Source organism: Hydractinia symbiolongicarpus, chromosome 4 (genome assembly GCF_029227915.1).
Source record: "Hydractinia symbiolongicarpus strain clone_291-10 chromosome 4, HSymV2.1, whole genome shotgun sequence".
Lineage (NCBI taxonomy): Eukaryota > Metazoa > Cnidaria > Hydrozoa > Anthoathecata > Hydractiniidae > Hydractinia > Hydractinia symbiolongicarpus.
This window is the reverse complement of record NC_079878.1, coordinates 9,045,857-9,064,992: the sequence shown is the minus strand read 5'-3', so window position 1 is coordinate 9,064,992 and position 19,136 is coordinate 9,045,857. Positions and strand designations below refer to the sequence as shown.

At 32.1% G+C, this 19,136-nt stretch overlaps 1 protein-coding gene across 1 annotated transcript in view; it reads right to left on the bottom strand.

The window, feature by feature from the left end:
• The window catches only part of LOC130641112 (dnaJ homolog subfamily C member 4-like), a 48,426-nt gene extending 29,418 nt beyond the window's left edge, over positions 1-19,008 (bottom strand). The window contains exons 1-5 of the mRNA XM_057447777.1: positions 18,786-19,008; positions 16,496-16,588; positions 15,678-15,783; positions 15,173-15,226; positions 13,907-14,055 (exon numbers count right to left, since the gene is read on the bottom strand). Coding sequence (XP_057303760.1) covers positions 13,907-14,055; positions 15,173-15,226; positions 15,678-15,783; positions 16,496-16,581 — 395 coding nt within the window. The 5' untranslated portion in view covers positions 16,582-16,588; positions 18,786-19,008. The remainder of the gene's footprint in view (positions 1-13,906; positions 14,056-15,172; positions 15,227-15,677; positions 15,784-16,495; positions 16,589-18,785) is intronic.
• Between the last annotated feature and the right edge of the window lie 128 nt (positions 19,009-19,136).

The following is a 19,136-nucleotide window of genomic DNA, read 5'->3' as shown; positions in this document are numbered from 1 at the left end:
CTATTATTACAATAGACTAGTCGTTAGCCCGTGTAAAATCCACGAGTTCGCCCGACCTTTATATACCGCATTTCGTGTGCTTAGCTACTGCGTTACCAGAGACAGACAGACGAAGGGTAATATTATAGAGAATTAACATATTATTTCTTGAAATAACGAATATTGCTTTTAACAGGTCTTCTTTGTGTTTCTTCAAGATAATTGTTCACGCTCATTTGTGAGAAGTCTCATTTTTATTTCTGCTTTTGAACCGAAACACCATTTACTTGAGATATCATACTCAAAGCAATTGCGTGTGAATACGCGATGTTACAGAGAATTTATTTGATAATTTCAAAAAATTATACGGATTTCTGTTACACAACCATTAAGCACTCTTATTTACCAATTTAGAGGAAATTTAGTACATACAGAAACACGCATAGGGCCGCGACTTCTGACTAGGTAACACGCGACTTGGCTAAAAATGCTTTACTGTTGCAACGAGAAGTTTTTGGCATAACGAAAGAATAAATAGCAAACAAACAATCAAATCGCAGTAGCATTATTGTATTTCTTTCTTTCCGAGTAAAAACGAGTTATTGAAAATGAAAAAATGAAAAATAACATAAGAAAGAAGTTTAATGAAAAAAAAATTTAAAAAATTAATCTTTCCCCATCCTTGCCAAATCTTTTTTCATCCTGTCCGCTAAATAAAATTCGCCACCACACCATACACAAGAAAACAATGAAAAATTACACAACCACAATTCATATTGGCAAGTGTTTGAATCACCTTCTGAACCTCTTAATAGAGAATATAGAATTAAACATAAATTGATCTATAAGGAAGTTGTTGCAACCATATGGAGGCGCAGAAACCAAACTCCTCTGCAAGGATCCTACAGTCAGGAAACATTAGCCGAACGATATCTGATTTCAAAAGCGTAAATTGAGTAAAATAAATGAGTCAAGGACGTTGAGAAATAACTATTCCACTAGATTGCAATATTATTCAGTATTGCAATATAGTAGGATGTGAGGAAACGCTTCTGGCGAATTAGCGGTGTACCAAAAACATCATTCAAATGATGATACATTTTAATGTTACAGAAGTCATTTTATTAACATTAAAATAACTATTTTTTTCGCTTTTATTTTACTTCTATATAAAAACAGCAAAAACAAGGGCAACAAAAACAAACGACAATAACAACAACAAAAAACTTCAACATTGTAGCGCTGGGAAACATATTTACACGTCGATCAAGTAGGAGCCAGTAATAAGAGAGTTATTAGTTATGTGTCAAGAGTGAGATTGACATGAAAGAAACAGGATGACGCAAATAAGTCATACAAGGTGTTATTTCAACTGTCATACTGAATAACTTAAGTTTTCTATTTTAGATAAACAAACAAGCAAAACAAGCAAACAAAACAAGCCTTTATTGAAAAAAAGTCAAATTTCGAAGACCGTACCCACAAGCAATCATTTACACTCTTACCATATTTGAAACACGAACTATAAATTTGTCAATGTTCACAAACCAAATTACGTTTTTTAGTTTGATCCTTCTACAATAGACGTCGGGATGGTCCATTTTCTTGATTTTCCAGACCTTCACAAGTGTAGCCGTGTGGTTAGGAGTTCTTTTCGTAATCATGTGAACGGTTCTTTAGTCCACAGCACAGCTTTGGGTTTATACTGGTTGTAAGTACGAGGTTATCGCTAATTCGCAGGTTCGCAGGCATTTTGAACACACAAATTATGGTTGTTATTATAGAAACATGTTTAACAAGTGCTATTACCACAACTACGGGTCATTTTATACCATGTGAGAAAAATTTGCTAGACAATGCTGACGTAAATCTAGTCTTGAACACAGGACCCACATTGATGACTACTGAGGTGGCTTCATGTGTAAATATTTGAAAAATATTAAAAGTAAAAATTAAAAAAATACCTGATAAAAATAAAAAAAACCTGTTAAATATCGTCTTGTACAATTCATAAACAAATATCTTAAATGGTCCAGCGTTTTAAACAAGATGGCGGCTGTGATTATATAAGGAAACAATGCTTGTTCTCTGCAGTTCAGTATGGCCACATTGCGAGGAAATACAATGCCACACCCAAAAACATAGATCATTTTGAAGAGCTTTAAAGCAAAAAAAACAAAACTCGGTGTTGAGAATAACATGTGAATACGGATGTTTCAAAAGAAAAAGAAAAAAAAACGGTAAAAAATGGCCGTCAGCGAAAGAAATATTCTTCCTAGGCTGACTAAGTGTTTTGAATGCGAAGCCTTAAAATCCACAAATGACGACACCAACTTGGCACGGACTAAAAGAACAAAAAATTTATCGTCTCGTCGTTCTTGTTGAAAAAAGAGCGAAATGCAGGGCATAATCCTGTACGTTATTTTAACATCGATTATAAAATGTCGATTTTTTTGCTTTTTGACAGTTTCATGGATAATAAAAGATTGCCAAGGCAAGTTATAAATCGTTATGACATCACCTTTAGATTTCCTGCAAATTTCAACATCACTTTCAAATAAATTGCATTCAACCTCAATTGTATTAGATTTGTAACCATAATGATTTGCAACGAGACCATAATTGTGCAATACATTACCTTACATCAGCGTATCTCATTAATCGATCAGTATTGATTACCAATAAATTTCTCCACAAAATTACTGGTTTCTGCTACCGTTTAAATATGACAGCCACAATAAAGCCTTTTATATGTTCCATAACCATCTCCTTTCCCTCCTTAGTAATTTTGTACTTAGCTATCTAATTGTTCTAGATGGTATTTTATCAAATGTTATTGAGAAACTTGTCAGAAGATAATAAATTGACTATTTCTCATCCACCCCCAACTAATCTTTTTCGATTTTTCTCGATTTTATGTGACCAACTGTCGCCAGACAAGATTTTATCTAAAGTACTGCTCAATATTTTGAAATTTTTATAGATTTTTTAAATTCCACAATAGATGTCCATTTTTTATTTCTTCAAAATTAAGAAATAAATTTTTGCAGCACTAAGTTGCACGGTTTCTTTGAAAATTCGCAAAATTAAACTTCCGTAAAAATTAAGTGCATTTGGTACGTACGAAACCTTAAATACCCGCGGAAATGACTTTCCTAAAAGCAGACTAGATTTAACACCCCCCTGTTTACTAAGAATTTTTCCACATTTCTTTCCACGCAAAAACGCCTAATTACGCATAAAAACAAATCTTCTGGAACTAATCCACGCTTTTTTTCTATAAGAATAAGCTTTATAAGAATATCAGGCTAAAATTTGGGGCTTAAAACAACAAGTCTATTGTTTAAAACAATAGAGAAATAAGAATAATGAGAAGAAAACTGGTTAGAAGTTTTATATTCTTATAAAAAAGCTTGTAGTTTTTCATAGCCAAATCGGGGGATATGACATTTTCAAGATATTTTTCCAACAGTTTTAAAATTTCAAACTTTCTCCTACTTCTTTGTTAAAAAAAATCATACTTGGCAGCATCTATTAATGCGCGTGCGTGTTTCTTAATTCCAAGCCGCTACGGGAAAGAGCGTTGGTGATCAAAATCCTCTTATCGTGCCGCTTTTGATTGTTTGGCCTCGTTTTCACAAAGAAAAACGGAAGACCATAAAAATTAATAACAGGTTGCATTAGGTTGTTTAAAGTCAATTTTAAAATGCTTAGAATATATTAGATCACTAGTAAGAATTTTTCACTTTCAATTTTTATGAGGATACCGTAGAGAAATCTTTATGGTACTTTCTCGGAGAAATTTCTTTTGTCGCTTTCGTATACTATGGAAATATTAAAGACAATATTGTTTAAATTTAATAGTAATTATCTTTTTCAACGCTCAACATATAAAATATGGAATTATCTACAAATATATATCTGTAATATATTAAAAATTTCTATAAATAATCTGTAAAATTAATTAACAAGTAAATACATATATATATAAAAATTGAAAGAAAAAAAAATCCCTGAAAAAACTTGACCACCTCTTCACCAATGTTTTGAAGCAATATAATTAATCACATTCCGTATGATTTATAATCTACTTAAAAGTCTACTGGACGGACTTCTCGTTAACACTTCCTTCCTGAGAAAGTTCATCGTAATTGTCAACAATCAACGCGTTTCTTGGTGCACCGATCACGAATAAACAACACGAAAACTTCTTAAAACGTTGTTGACGCAAAAGTCTCAATTTAAGTAATATTCTTGCATTTGTTGGTTAATCATGTGATTTTTAACTGTACTCCTCACCAGCTGTCTTTCAGTTTCATTCCTTTCAAACACAGCTTGCCGCCGCTCGTATTTTCGATCATTCTGAGGCGACCTTATCAACAACGACTTTTTTCCCTCTTCCAGGCGAGCTTTTAACTCCTCTTGGGTTAGTGTCTGCTCGGTAATAAGTTCGTACTTTTGTTTGTTGAAAATTTTCTTAACCGTTGAATTTCTTCTCTTCTCCTTTTTCAACTCTTTCTTCTGTATGCAATACACGGCATCTTCAAGCGCTATTTCAATATCTTTAGCCAACATGATTTCAAATAATGAGTCACAATATATGCAGTTTTAAAAGAGGTCCTCTCCTATGCAGAAAGTATAGCTGTATAAATATATATACGAAGTTCAGTGAGTGTGGTATTCGAACAACTGATATAAAAAACCACATTCAACTTCTTTTATAAGATGTTTTGTTTTGTTTACGTCAGCCATTGACCGTCTAGTCTGCGTGTTATGACACTTTCCTGATCCGCATCATTGTGTTTTAACAATAGAAAAATTACATCAATAACATGCACTATGGCATGTGGTGTAATTAAAAAAGCATTTCTTGATCAACTTTAACAAAAGAAGCTGCCACAATTAAAAACCTTGGTGATTTGAAACCATAATAAATATTCCCAAGGAGACGCATACAGTTTAAATTGCTTTACATAACTTTTCTAATACTCTTATGAATTTCAGATTAATTAATTAACGCGAGATTTTTGTATTAGGCAGTATCTCTTTTGTTTGTCAGGAATTATGTCCAACTATTATGTTTCGTACACAGCCGACACGCGGGAATTAAAATTGTTTCCTTAATAGACAAACGATCGCTGCAAGTAGCCTGGGTTGGAATGCAAACTCCGATAATGGAATAAATTCCGAAGGACGCCATTATTATTGTTGTGACGGCTGGTTTCTAATAAAATGCAGAATAACAACATGCGAAGAAGATAGGAAATAATAAAGAGGCTAGCGCTTCAAAACACCTGAAGAAAGGGAACAACCTCACCAAACAAAATTTTTGACTGACAAATGTTTATCTAAGCTTCTTGTCGGAAAAAAAGTTCGTCATCTTTCCGAATAATCGTCACTTTCGTCCAACAAACTTTTGTCCGATGTTTTTTTCTCCAAAGGAAGAATGACATAACAAACAGGATGGTGTTCCAGATGTGTGTGGTCAGATCTGATAAGATAATTTACCGCTCCAAAGATTATTAAAGAATAATATCTTGAAACTATCACATTTGTGAGTCAGTATTTTTTTATATGGAGTACTTCGCCACCACAACTTAACGCGAGACACAAAGGTAAAAACATAACACTTTTCAAGAACAACAACAACAACAACAACAACAACAACAACAACAACAACGTGACTTTCCTACAAAAATGGTGACATGAATTATTGTAATAACAACAAAAACAGAACTTAGTTCCTAGTACTTTGATATGAGGTTCTCAAAGAGCAAGAACAAATTCGAAATATTGGGCTAAAAACGATTATATCCTTTGAGAAATAGGAACGTAGAGTTACTGTTCTATAAAATAACTCAACATTGCAGCTATGTCTTTTGATAAAGAATTGTTTTAATTTGACACTGATTTTCTTGTTTGGTTTTCAACTTGATGATTAAAAATTAGAATGTATAAAGCATAAACTTAACGACCTGATAATCAAGATAAGTGTAAGGAAATCATATCAACAAGACGATGACCGGTTGCAGAGAGAAAAAAACATTTGGTGTGAACCAAATGAGCTGATTTCAGTGCATCAAGACAGTTATAAAATCTCGATGAAATAATAAACTCCTTCCCAAAAGTTTTGTGATCACTCTTAAGACGTTTTGCAATCTCTTTTAATAAGTTTTACGATGGAGAACTATCCAGCTAGGTTCCCTGAGAGCTCCTTATCGATATCCTGATATTTTTATACTATGTGGTCATGTAGTATGGTTCTAAATGTGTAAAGAAAAGAACAAGAGATTATTTTAGCACCGACTGGTAACCTTGTTCGCTTTAAATGCGGAGGTCGTGGGTTCAAACTCCAAACGAGGCATGGCATGGAGGTATTTTGGCGGGTGACCAGTTGAGCGGCTTTCCTCGGGGTTATCCATTAAAAGACATCAGCACCTTGGGTGGGTGGGGGAAAAAGCGGACAGAGGTAGGGTGTTTAGCCGTAAGCGGACATCCTGTACAGAATATTTTTTTTTGCATTTCTTGCTGATCCGGTTGTCTTTTTAGAGATATGATTATACAAGTCGTTTTATTAGTCACTTACATGAGAAGCATTTTTCAACATCATAGTATCATAGTTGTTTTTGTCTAGGAAAATTTTCTGCTATTGCTGAGGTGCTATACTACCCTTTACGAATTAAAAAAAATATCACAACGACATGCGGATACGAAAAAGGAATAAAAAATCGGTGTGCGGATCTCCTTTGTAGATGGCCCCTAACATAAACAATATTATTATTAAATAGAGTAGTCATTAACTCGTGAAAAAATCCACGGGTTCGCCCGTCATCCTGTCATAATTTATGCGAGGGTTATTATTACAGACTAGTCGTTAACTGCGGGAGATCTGTATGGAAGCTGCGTATAGCCGTTTTGAACATACAGAATACGGCATTATTAAATAGACTAGTTGGTAGCCCGTCCATTTTATATCACATTTCGTGTCCATAGCACAGCCATCGCTACTTTAATAGCATTTTGAGTAGAGACAGAAAAAATACGGGTGTTACTAATACAGAAAGGAGAAAATAATACTAGTCGAAACCCGTGGAAATTCAATGCAACTCTTCCGGAACATTCATTGGAATTCGCCTGTCACTATTCTTTGGTTTGTAGACGAAAATTTCGGTATTATAATGTAGGTGATATGAAATAACCGAATGTGTTTTGAATGTTATTTTAAAATTTTAATTTACGGAATGTAAATATGCGACTTATGAATAAAACAAAATAACGCAGTGACGACAAAGCTAGTAACATACAGTCTACAACGAGATATTCTATCTAACCGAGCTTTAGGCTCTTCAGGTGATGAGCCCCTATAAAATAATAACATTAAGCCACAGGTCAAATACTTGCGTAAAAAATTACAACAGGTCACTTATTAGCAGAATTACAATTTAAACGAGCTAGTCATCAATTGTTCGGCAGAATACTTTATAGGTATTGATGATTCTCATTAAAAATACACGAAATGGCACTACTTTTGTAATTAACAATTAAAAAAAATGTGAATTATTTGGCAAAGTTGAGAACAGTGTTATGCAGCATTTTTATCGTTCCTGAGAAGTTGGACAACAATCTCAAATCCCAATCTTAATGCCTTTTAAGGATTTCTTTAAATAACATTAAAGCTTCAGCAAAGTAATAGCTGCAGATTGTATTGTTTCTTCATCGCTGAGCATCAAAGCCTCAAATATTTAGTACTGCATTGATTTTTAAGCGCTTTTCCTATTTAAGACATAAACTGAAAGGCAGGAGCATTCAGCTACTGGTATGTGGAAAAACGTGAATACTGCGTGTTCATGTTGATGTCGGTTTTATTCGTCTGTGTCAATCTTGTAGTGAATGTTCATGTTGAGGTGGATTGTCTTCTTCGTCTGTGTACCCTGTTATTGGTCAGTTTATATTAAGATGGACGTGAAATATATTTTCTGAGTTAGAACAGAGTTAAAGTTCAATTACTTTAGGGTGCTTATTATGGTAATTTTGATATTTTTAAAACCTTGGACAGATACACATTTTCTATGTCAACTGGCCAGGCTGTAAAATGAATTCTTACGGTGCAAATTTCTAATACCTTTTTACAAAACATTTTTCCTGACGTCTTCTCGTGAGTTTCTATTACTGAAAAAATAATTTTGCTAATTAACTGGAAACCTAAAAAGAATAATGGTAGGGGGTACTAACGAACATTACGTATACGGGTATGTTTGTTTCGATGCATCTTGACTAGATTTAAAAAAAAAAAGATTTGGGCTATCCAGTTATGAAAAAGTTTTAATCTAAGCTAGAATATCGAATAAAAATATCGAATAATAATGATTAAAAAAATTAAATACACTATGCACATTGCTGAAACCGTAATTTGCGCTCTTGCTTTCTTTACGCCTCGTTTTCAAGGTGAGGTATATAAGACATGGAACCGTTGTTGCAAGTTGTTCATTCCCGATAAAGTATTTCATAACCGTTGTTTGCAACACTTAAAAGCAACAATAGATAAATAAGAACAGACGTTGTTTGACCTTACTTAACTTGACGAAATATTAAACGCCTCCCTATTGTAATCACATTTTATACTATAGTGCCGTATTTCTTTTCATTTTCATAGTCTGTTTGATCCTATGTTAACTGAGATTTCAATGATCGTGTTTCACTTTCCTAGCAACTGCTCTCACATGATTTACCAATCATGTGAAATCATCGCCTTATCAGAGTTCGCCTCCCCTTTTTTAGTAACTATACCAGTACTTCTGTTGTGATCAGTGTTATTAAGCCACCTCCAATACAAATTAACCGCCTCCATTACCAAGATTAAAAAAGATGATACTCCTATTTTGACCAATAACAGAAATGTGTGCTACTAGATGTTAAGCTCTCTTTAGTGCAGTTAGTAATATCGTAAAAAGAAAAACAAATTGGAATGAGATTGTTAAAAAAAAATGCAGACGCGCTTAAAAACATTGATCTCTGTAACTTTCAGCTACAACACCGGCACTTGTCTACAGGAACGACATAGAAAAACCAATATTTCAAAGCAAAGATTTTCTTTTTTACTCGGTAATCTGGTCAGTCTTCACGTTTTCATAATGGCGCATTCTAGTGTGTCAATACTATGTTGTTGTGGCAACGGCAGAAATAACGACAATAACAACGACGACGATAACGACTTTCTTTCAGTTTAAATATATTTGCATTTTCTTTAGAATGTATTTATACAAGTTAGATTTTCAAGTTTTCAACTTCAAATTAAACCTAATATAAATGACAGAATGTAATCTCCATTCTTCTTTTGCCACTTCCTCTTCTAACGCTTGAAAAATAATGCAAAATTATAATTAGCCTGAAACTCAATCCAAAAGTTTGCCTGAAACTGTGAAATGTATTCTAAGAATTAGTCCGAAAATTTCCGAAATTTTTTGGTCCAAATATTTTTGACCCTGAATTAAAACTGTAGAAAATTACAAAAATTTCTTAAAAAATTCGAATGTATATTGTCTTTCTTTGAAAGTCACAATGATAGGTGAGAACCAAACCCATTTTCTCTACCTCAGTAAGCAAAAGGTAAGAGTTGTATAAAAACATTTAGAAGAAAAGTTATTAAAGTTATCGAGACTTTGGTTATCGAGACTTTGACGCAAAAACACATATTCAAACATTAACGTGAAAAACTGCAAGTCTGAAACATCTACATTGTATTCAAAATAGTAAATAGTAAAAAAAAACTGTAGCAAGACACATGCTGACGTCAGCAAGAATGCCACTCACGAAACCAATAATAATGATTCTGTTTTTCAATTATTTTGTTTTTAAATGGTTCACCATCCCATATCCAATTATTGCTTTCATGAACCAGTGGCTACAAAAATATGTTTGTTCTTTTTGTCTCTTTCTTTGCACCAGAATTCCTCAACTTCATTTGACGCAAATATTAAAGCCTAAATGCGTTTTATGGCTGAAAATACTCCACGCTAAAAAACTCTACTTAATTAGTCTCAAAACAAATTATACTCTAGTACGTTTTCGGCTTTTAAGCAGTTTTTTACAGTTTCTTTAACTAAATGTCGTTCTATTTCATTCTTCTCAGATACACCCTGACGACGAACAAACTTCCGATCGGCAACCGGTGATTTAATTAACGGCGACTTTCGCCCTTCTTCTAAGCAATCCTGAACCTGTGCCGGTGAAAGAAGATCAGGGGAGAGCATCTTGTAATTTTTAAATTTCGCTTTATTTACGTTCACAGTTATTTTTTTATTCTTCTTCGTTTCCTTCTTTTGCACATCATAAACGGCATTTTCGATTGCGTTGTCGATATCTTTCAAATCAGTCTTCGACATTTTGATTCCAAAACAACCCCTCTTTTAAATCTTCTGCGAAGTGATGTAAATTTATTCTGAACCTATTAACGGCTGTAACAACATTGATATAACGAACGCTCTTACTTTCTCTTATTAAATATTCACGTCCAACGATAAAAACCTTGTTTAGAAATGGAATTAGTGTTTAGGAATTAATTTTGTTATTAAGTTAATCAGATGTTTCTTAACGATGCATAACAACAAGCAAACAAACATATATACACTTTAAGGAAGTGGAGAATCCAAAATATGCAAAAAGAAATTACGTAGGTAGATGCTAAAAGAAAGGAGGATTTATAGTAAAAAGAACGACTTTATGTACTGCAGATTCTTGAACGTAGCAATCACCCCCTCTCTGTACAAAACATGTTATATAGATAAATATAATTTCATAATGACAGTGGGAGGCGAGATGAGAGAAAAAAGTATAAGATATAAATTTGAGCAGTGAATAAGAAAAAAAGATTACCGTGCAAAACAAAGCTGTAATAAATCTAAGATTTGAAAGTGAAAATACATTAAACACTACTAAGATGACATCGAAAGGTGTGAGATTTGTTCTTTCTCTTCCATAATAAAAGAAGTAAATTGACTTATACAGTGCTAAATACTAATTCAAATTTCTTTTAACAGAAAGATTTTTGTGAATAATTTTACGAAGCAAAATTAGGTTTTTATAGAGGTTGAAACGATTAAATCTAAATAAACGTATTTTATCTTAAATACAAACACTTCATAAATAAATTATTTTTGAGAAATTTCTTCTTTTTGTTGATAATCAAAGAAATGTTTTCAAAGCGACTGACTGGAGTGTTTGGATAACTGCGAGAAACACAAAACACCATGTGGGGAGCCGTGAAATTAACGTCAAGAATTATTATTGTCTGCAGACTTAATTTGTACAATGCCCATTTAATACATTTTTGTTAAATTACTCACCATAAACACGCACACCGTGGAACGATAACGTAAGAAATTCCGAATATTAAAAATGATAAATTTTCTCGTCCAAAAACTTTAACGAAAAGTAAAGAAATTAGATGTTCTTGTAATTCATCGCTCTTAAAATTGTAATGTTTCTTTATCCTGTTTTAATTTCTTTCCATGTTTCAACGCGGTAAAATCAACATGGACATTCCATTTAAAAACATTTCTATGCAGGACCTCAAGTTAAATATACCCATTTTAATCCCTTAAACCCTACTCTAAAGACAACAAATTAACCATTAGTCTTCGAGGAAGGAACATAAATTGAAAGTAATGTATTTTTCTGCTAAATAGAGACAGATACTTTTAGAGAAAAAGCTTCGACGGGAAAATTTTTTCGCAGAAAGCATACCACAGAAGAAAGAGATAAGAAGAAATTATTGTAAAACTAAAGATAACTTTAAACTTCGTTACCTTTGATAGGTTGAAAGAGGAGCTAGTATTTAACATTCTGCAACCATGTTTACAAGCCATGTTTACGTCATAAATTTAGAAAAGTTTTGTATAAGGCACAGTACTCTAAGAAGATATTAGAAATAATTACGCTGAAAAATGACGAAGACAGGAAAATATCAAGGCTCGTCAAAACGTTGACATTTTTGTGAAAAGGAAGTGTGCAAAAACTCTGCAACGAATAAAAATTAAAATACAGGCACAGAAACAGAAACAAGAGTGGTTCATTTATACAGACCATTCCAAAAGCAGTCATTCACAACGCCAAACATACATAAGAAAAAAATTGAAAATTCAAACCATTTGGATTGTTATAAACAAAATCCAATTGAGTATATTGATGCTTCTACATTCACAATTCAATATACCTCCCACAGGACTGTTATCTAATCAGTTTGTCTTTGCATAATGACAATTCACGAAAAAATAAGATATTGAAATAACTAGTGAAAGTTTGAACTGTTTTTATATTACAGGAGAACCTGCCTACGCTTTGCTGTATATACTAACAGTTGGTGCTGGAGAGATATGTAGGTGCAACAGATAAAGTAAAAAGCCTACAGGACATTTTATGCTAGCTGTGTGGTAATTTAATTACTAGCTCTTGTGACGGAGTTAAGATTTGATCTGCCAATCTCCTTGTATTAGAAGACAACATGCAATGAAAATATTTATATATTGTACATATGTAATAACCGCCGCAAGCCGGACACCAAGCATGGTTTGCCTTTTTTGTAGCATTGCCACAATTGGGCGTTCTTGGGGAGTCACTGTGGTTTCAAAGAAAGACGAACAACGGATTGGTACTGCGAAAAATGGTACTAGAATTTTTGATAGAACCTAACTACTTAATGCCATTATGGTTCACAGAAATAACAGTACCATTACTACAGATGTTGTCTATGTAACAAAACACTAATCCAGATTTTTTAATAAGAGACATTACATTTAGCTGGCTTTTTATGTCCGCTATAGTTTATTGAGTAACATTCGTTCGTTTGAAGAATCTCTATCTCGAACAAATTTCCAGGTCATCCCCGCAAATTCCAGATAGAAATAATTTTTACACATCTTGCTTGCTGCAATAAAATGTCTTAATAATCACACGTATGCTCTAGTAGCAAAAAGGTGTTTCAGATAAAACGTAAAATAAAGGCAAACAAAAATAACTACTGTTTGTTATTTATGACAGTTCTCTACTAAGGCAGTTCAAATTCCAGGGAATTTAATAACAAGCTATGATTAACTATAGGTATTTAACGATAATTAGATAAAAAACAATAAAGTTATCACTAAATAGAAATTGATTAGCGATAAAGATTTATAGCGATAAAAAATGCTAATCTATATTTATCGCTAGCTTGACTTTTCATCAAATGAATGAATGAACGAACAAAGAAATAATAAGGAGAATAAAACAAAGCAAAAATAGCATTAAGGGCTGCCGCGATTACCTTTCTAAATATATTTTCTGTCGCGCATGCGCTATAACTAATTTATAAGAAACAAAAAACCAATGTAACAACATTATACACGCTAAAATGTCAACTCAAAAACAGTTATCACGTGACTTTAATATCACATGTTTTGAATTTCACGTGACTTGAATATCACGTGACCTAATAACCTATATGAGCATGATTCGGAAGGATGTAATTTTGTTACAATGTCATGAAAAGTAAAATATAAGAAGGGAAAAAATAAGGTTTTTATACCTGCTAATTTAGCTACAATAAAAGCAAAAAAATGAAAAGAATCATTGCAAGAATAATATGTAAAATAAAAAAAAATTAAGTAGATGGAAATTGATCTAAGGTTTGTGGGAGAGACAAGTCTATCAGGGAGGATTATCGTTGTCAGAAAAAAAAAATTTGCTTGCATTCCATCCAAAAAAAGAACGAAAACGGATACAGTAGATTCCGTTAATTCAGACCCTAAAGGAGGACAGGAAATTCGTCTGACTTAGCAAATGTCCAAGTTACTCCAGAATTTTTACCCTGGGTAACTCGGACATTCACCTTTAAAGGTCTAAGTTAACGGGATGGTACTGTATTTCAAATTTATAGCACGAAGTTTCAATATACCTCCCAGGGTCTTCATAGGTACCAAAGGGATTGGTACCGCTTGTTGAATTTCTTCGAGTTCTTTGTTGGTAAACAATATTAGGATGACTGATGCCATCATAAATGTTTTTTAAATGCTGATCTCCTAAGATTTCATATGCTTGTGTTACCTATAGAGAAGGTAGAATTCATGTATGCCGTTTTTTGAAAATATACTTTATCAGATAAATACTGAAGTTAAAAAGGAATCAACAATTAAGAATATCCAAACTTATTTTAGACAATTTTTTTTTGCGATGCATAAAAATTATTAGCTAAAAGTTTAATTTCACTGCTGTGACCCTGCACAAGATTTTAATATTTCTGGAATTGTCTTTTACTTCCATTGCTGTTTTAAATAAGAATGTTTTAACACTCAGTTAGAAATATCATTCAAAAGAATATTAAAGTTATGCTCCGTTGTATGACTCTACTAAGAAAAAAAACAGTTTTTCAAAAAATTCTGTTTCAGACTTTTTCAGGTTTGGTATAACATATGATGACTTCGTCTTGGAATGAAATTGGACTAGGAACATTAAAGCTGATATTTAAATCAAAAAGTTGAAATAAACTTAGACTGAATAAAAAAACACTATTCTTTTAACAAAGGCATTAACACTTTTTAAAATATTTATTTTTCCTTCGTGATCTTTCCTAGTAAAAAAGATACTTATAATCAATTTTAAAGTTCTAAAGTTTTAGCAAAGTTGAGGTAAAATAAAGAATTTTTAATGACTGGTTTCCCAATTGTCTTCAGACTTTTCAAGTAGCTGCGTATAACTTTAATTATTTTATGACAACCTTAAATTCCTGCGTATAGCAAAAAACGATATATATTATTAATTATTTGTGCTAGGTATCATTTAGTTTTCATAGGTAATAATTGTTTGAGTTATATATTTTAGCAATGCCAATCAAAACATCACATTATTGATACGTTTAAATAACAAAACATAAGGTAACAGGTCAATGAAATTTTTGTACATATAAAACTTAAAGACATTGACAAAAGCTGTAACAAAAAGAGAAAATTTCACGATACATCACAACTATTGTTTACTGCATGTTGTAAGAATAAAAATGTATAATATAAACAGTTAAAAGAAACTATCCAGTCTACTACTCAGTCTCTTCCATTAAATATTAATTCTGTAAAATAACAACAGAGAATGAAAACTTAAACTTATTCTCAGGATATGAAATGGTATCTGGTATTAAGAGACCAGCTACAAAATTTTAATTTACAACCTCAACAAACTTTTCATGGAGGCTGTCATCACTAGGATCTTTATCAGGATGATACTGAAATAAATTGATAATAATTAGGTGATATAAAACAGGTTGTCAACATTTTTCACATATTGGAAATTTAGGAGGTCAGGTGAAAGATTTTCTAGGAAAACACATAAATATTCCGTATCTTAGGAGATTTAGTCAAAGAAGGAAGAAAAGAAGTGTTACTGATAATACAACCTTTTTTTATTGAATGGCAGAGAAGTAATTTATTTTGTTAAGGATGATAAGACAATCTAGAGTTTATTCAGAAAATCTAAGAAGGGGTGACCATTTTTTAGGTTATTTATGAGACTTTCGGCGGTGTTTCCACCATATTAAAGAGTACTTGAATAACATGAATAAAAATATGGGTAAGTAAATAATACTTAGTGACTAAATTTATTCAGTATTGACTATATCTATATAGGTATCCCATATATACTATATGTATTTTTAAGTAACTTAAAGAGGATTTTACCTGCTTGGTTTTCTTTAAGTACGCCTCACGGATATCTTTTTTTGAAGCAGATTTATGTAAGCCAAGGATATCATAGTGACATGATAAATTCTTCTGATTAACTAAGCTAAAAGAGCAGCAAAACAAAGTCTAAGGTGTTCAAAATAGGTGATATTATAATAAAGTTACTAGAAATAGAAAAAGTCAATAGAATAGAATGTGCAAAAAATTTAAACTTGCCAAAACTGCTCATATAATAAGAGCGGTAAAGCTAAAACGCTTACACAAACGTAACCCTTGTAATCCTATCCTAACTATAAGTTACATTTTAGATGTTTAAAAACCTTTCTATGAACAAAATTCCAGTAAGGGTAAAGACTTGATATCTCATAAAGTCCATTTCAAAGGTGGCAACAGACAATAAATGTTACAAGTGTTTTTACAAAGGTTATCTTCTGACCCTTAAATTCTTTTTTAAACTTATCGAAATTGTAAAAATCCTGTTTTCTATCATCTTTAACATATACTTAAGAGTTGATCCGTTACAATTATTTGGAAGTGTAAGATACCCATATTCTGATTGTCTGTGCAAGTTTATAGTTGAAAATATGGTATATAAAAGACAAAGAAACCCGTTGATTTATCCATGGGCTACTGATTAGACTTTATAAGCATAGCTGTATTCTGTTTCTCACACCAAGTGTTTTGGGGTAAAAAAAAAACAACAACATGAAATAGCAATGCAAACAAAAACCATGAAACTTGTAGATTTTTCATAGTCTTTTATCCAACTATTTTTTTCAAACAAAAGATGTGTAAGATATATCTCATGTACATACCTATATCTTGATAACTTTCTCTGGGTGAATCTACACACTGACTGGAATATCATTTTGTGTGGAAAATGTCTATAGATAAATGCCATGGATTTTCTTAAATTAAAAAAAGTATCAAATTACTAAACCAACCTTGAAACAAAATTTAAAGCATTTGTAATAATAATTTTATGAAAAAACAGCAAATGAAAATTACAAGACTGTGACTATATACAGGCCAAAGATACCATAATAGATATTGATGTATTCCATGGTGGATTAAAAATAGTTTTAGCCCCTTAATTGGAAAGTGTGTGAAAAATACAGATAGAGACATGGGGAAGTACATAGAATTTGTAAAACTGCTTTTGGTGGAACCTAAATGCTTTTTATAATTACAATTTATAAGAACACAAGCCTCGGATTTAGCCAAAAAATAAGCTTCAGGTTCAAATAACTATTTTCAAAACTAAGGAAAACCTAAGCTCAATTGTTTATGAACACAATTACAAATGTTCATTGGCAACAAACACACCCATTTTTGCATAGAAAAACATACAGATAAATTGGGGAAAAATTCATAAAGAGAAGAAAATGGGGCTACATATTGAATCTGTGAAATTAGGTTCGGAAGTTGAGAACAATTGATGCTGAAAAGGTCCAAAAATAAGAAAGTCAACCTCCTCATATTTTACTGGTTCTTATAACAGATGTGTAATCAGTGGCGGATACAGGAATTTAAACAAGTTAGTTCAATTTTTTACAAAATCACTAAGAAATGGGAGTTAAAAGAATGCAAGGCATTTAAGAGATTTTTAACTTAGCGCATAAAATACCATTTTAAAAATACACTAAAGTCAAAATGAGGAAAACCAAAGCAGTGACAGGTCTATATATTAGTCAGTTTCATACTAAGATTTAAGTCGGTTTACTTAAAATGACATGTTTCATAAAGTGACCGTTTACACACCGTGTTGAGGTCAAAATTTCTGCAAATTTTTGTATACCGCATTTTTGTATACCCTCTAAGCTAGGGAGCATATTTTAATATATTTTTGGTGACCAGCCGAATAAGAGTACCGTTTTATGAAAGCATGTGTGAGAAAAAAAAGCAGAATAAAATTTATACAAGACAACTTAAAATTATATTTTATAAAATATAAATTACATATTTTTATGTGATTAAGGCATTTTTCATTTTTAAAACTAACAAAAATTTTCTAGTTTAGTGATTTTTTATCTTACTAGTTTAAAAATACTACGACAGTTTTTCTGCACAATTTATCTACATTCTAACTAGCTAGCTTAAAACACAGTAAAAACCTTACAAAATCTACTTCCACCTAAACACCATTCAGCGACACACAAAGTTCACCAAATAATAGTATTTTTCGAGGTCTTGTTAAACCATTCTTTTAAGCTAAAACGTTGATTTAAAAATAGCAGCTTATTTCATTTCTGCTTTTAATTCGAAAATTCATAGTGCCGGCCACAACAACTTCTTTATCCAACTTAGCCAAGAGCAAAGCTTTAATAAAAACATCATGTGTTTTCTTGCTGTAGTTGACAAACAAACTTTGTACGAACACCACACATGCTACCACTTTAAAGTTCATATTAAGTTCAGCATGGAAATCTCTTCACAAGTCAGTCGCAATAAATCTATCAGGGGGTAGATGTACAATTTTTGTCAAGTTCTTAATTCTTTGCTGTTTTACGACTTTGATAACAAATTTTCAAAAGTAAATATGTTGACTATTTTATTTTTGTTGCGAAAAACTATTGTGTGACGAAGTAAAGCGTCATTCGTTTTTGTTTTAACGGTTTTTAGCGGTATTTCACAAGCCATTCCCCCTTAATAAATAATCTCACCTTATTCGACTTTACTTATGTTAAATATACAGGGGTTGGCTTATGCTTTTTACAGTCACATGTTGCCCTTATTTATATTTTTAACCCCCTAATACAACAAGTAAGTTGAAGTACAGCAACATTAAATTAGGGGGTATATATAATTTTTACAGTGAATTAAAGCAAATAACTGAATTTTGTGTCCCTAATAAAACAAGATGTGAAGTTACTCCAAGATAATTACATATAATGCCATATCATTGATGAACATACGCTCAACTATATAATACACGCATGTGTGTTTTATGTGTAGAAATTCTAGCTGTAGAAATTCAACCCAGAGCATATTACATATTGCGAAAGCCACCCTGGAAAATTTTTGTACTTAAGGGAAATACTTTTTAAAATTGCAACAAGGCTTTTGACGAAAATTAAGTACGTCCACTCGACTAGCTTGACATACCCCCTAAATCCGCCACTATGTAAATATGCACAAAAACAGTATCATCAGAACTACATTAATCTTTAGTCAAATCGTTGTTCATCTACCAGAACCAATGCTACAGTAAAAAATCACTTCATAATTTTTCTCCCTACTATAGGCTAATGGAATTCTACTTTAGTAAAATTCTGTTTTAAAAAAAATAAAGGATACGGTTTCAAATTAACACAGTGGTTCTTTTCTGTTGTGTAGCCTGCTACATCTACGTCCGCAAATGAAATTTCGATTCCAATGTTTACGCTTTTAATACTATGAACGGAAACCATCATTAGGAAAGCAAATTAGATCTTATCCACAACATATGTGCATCTT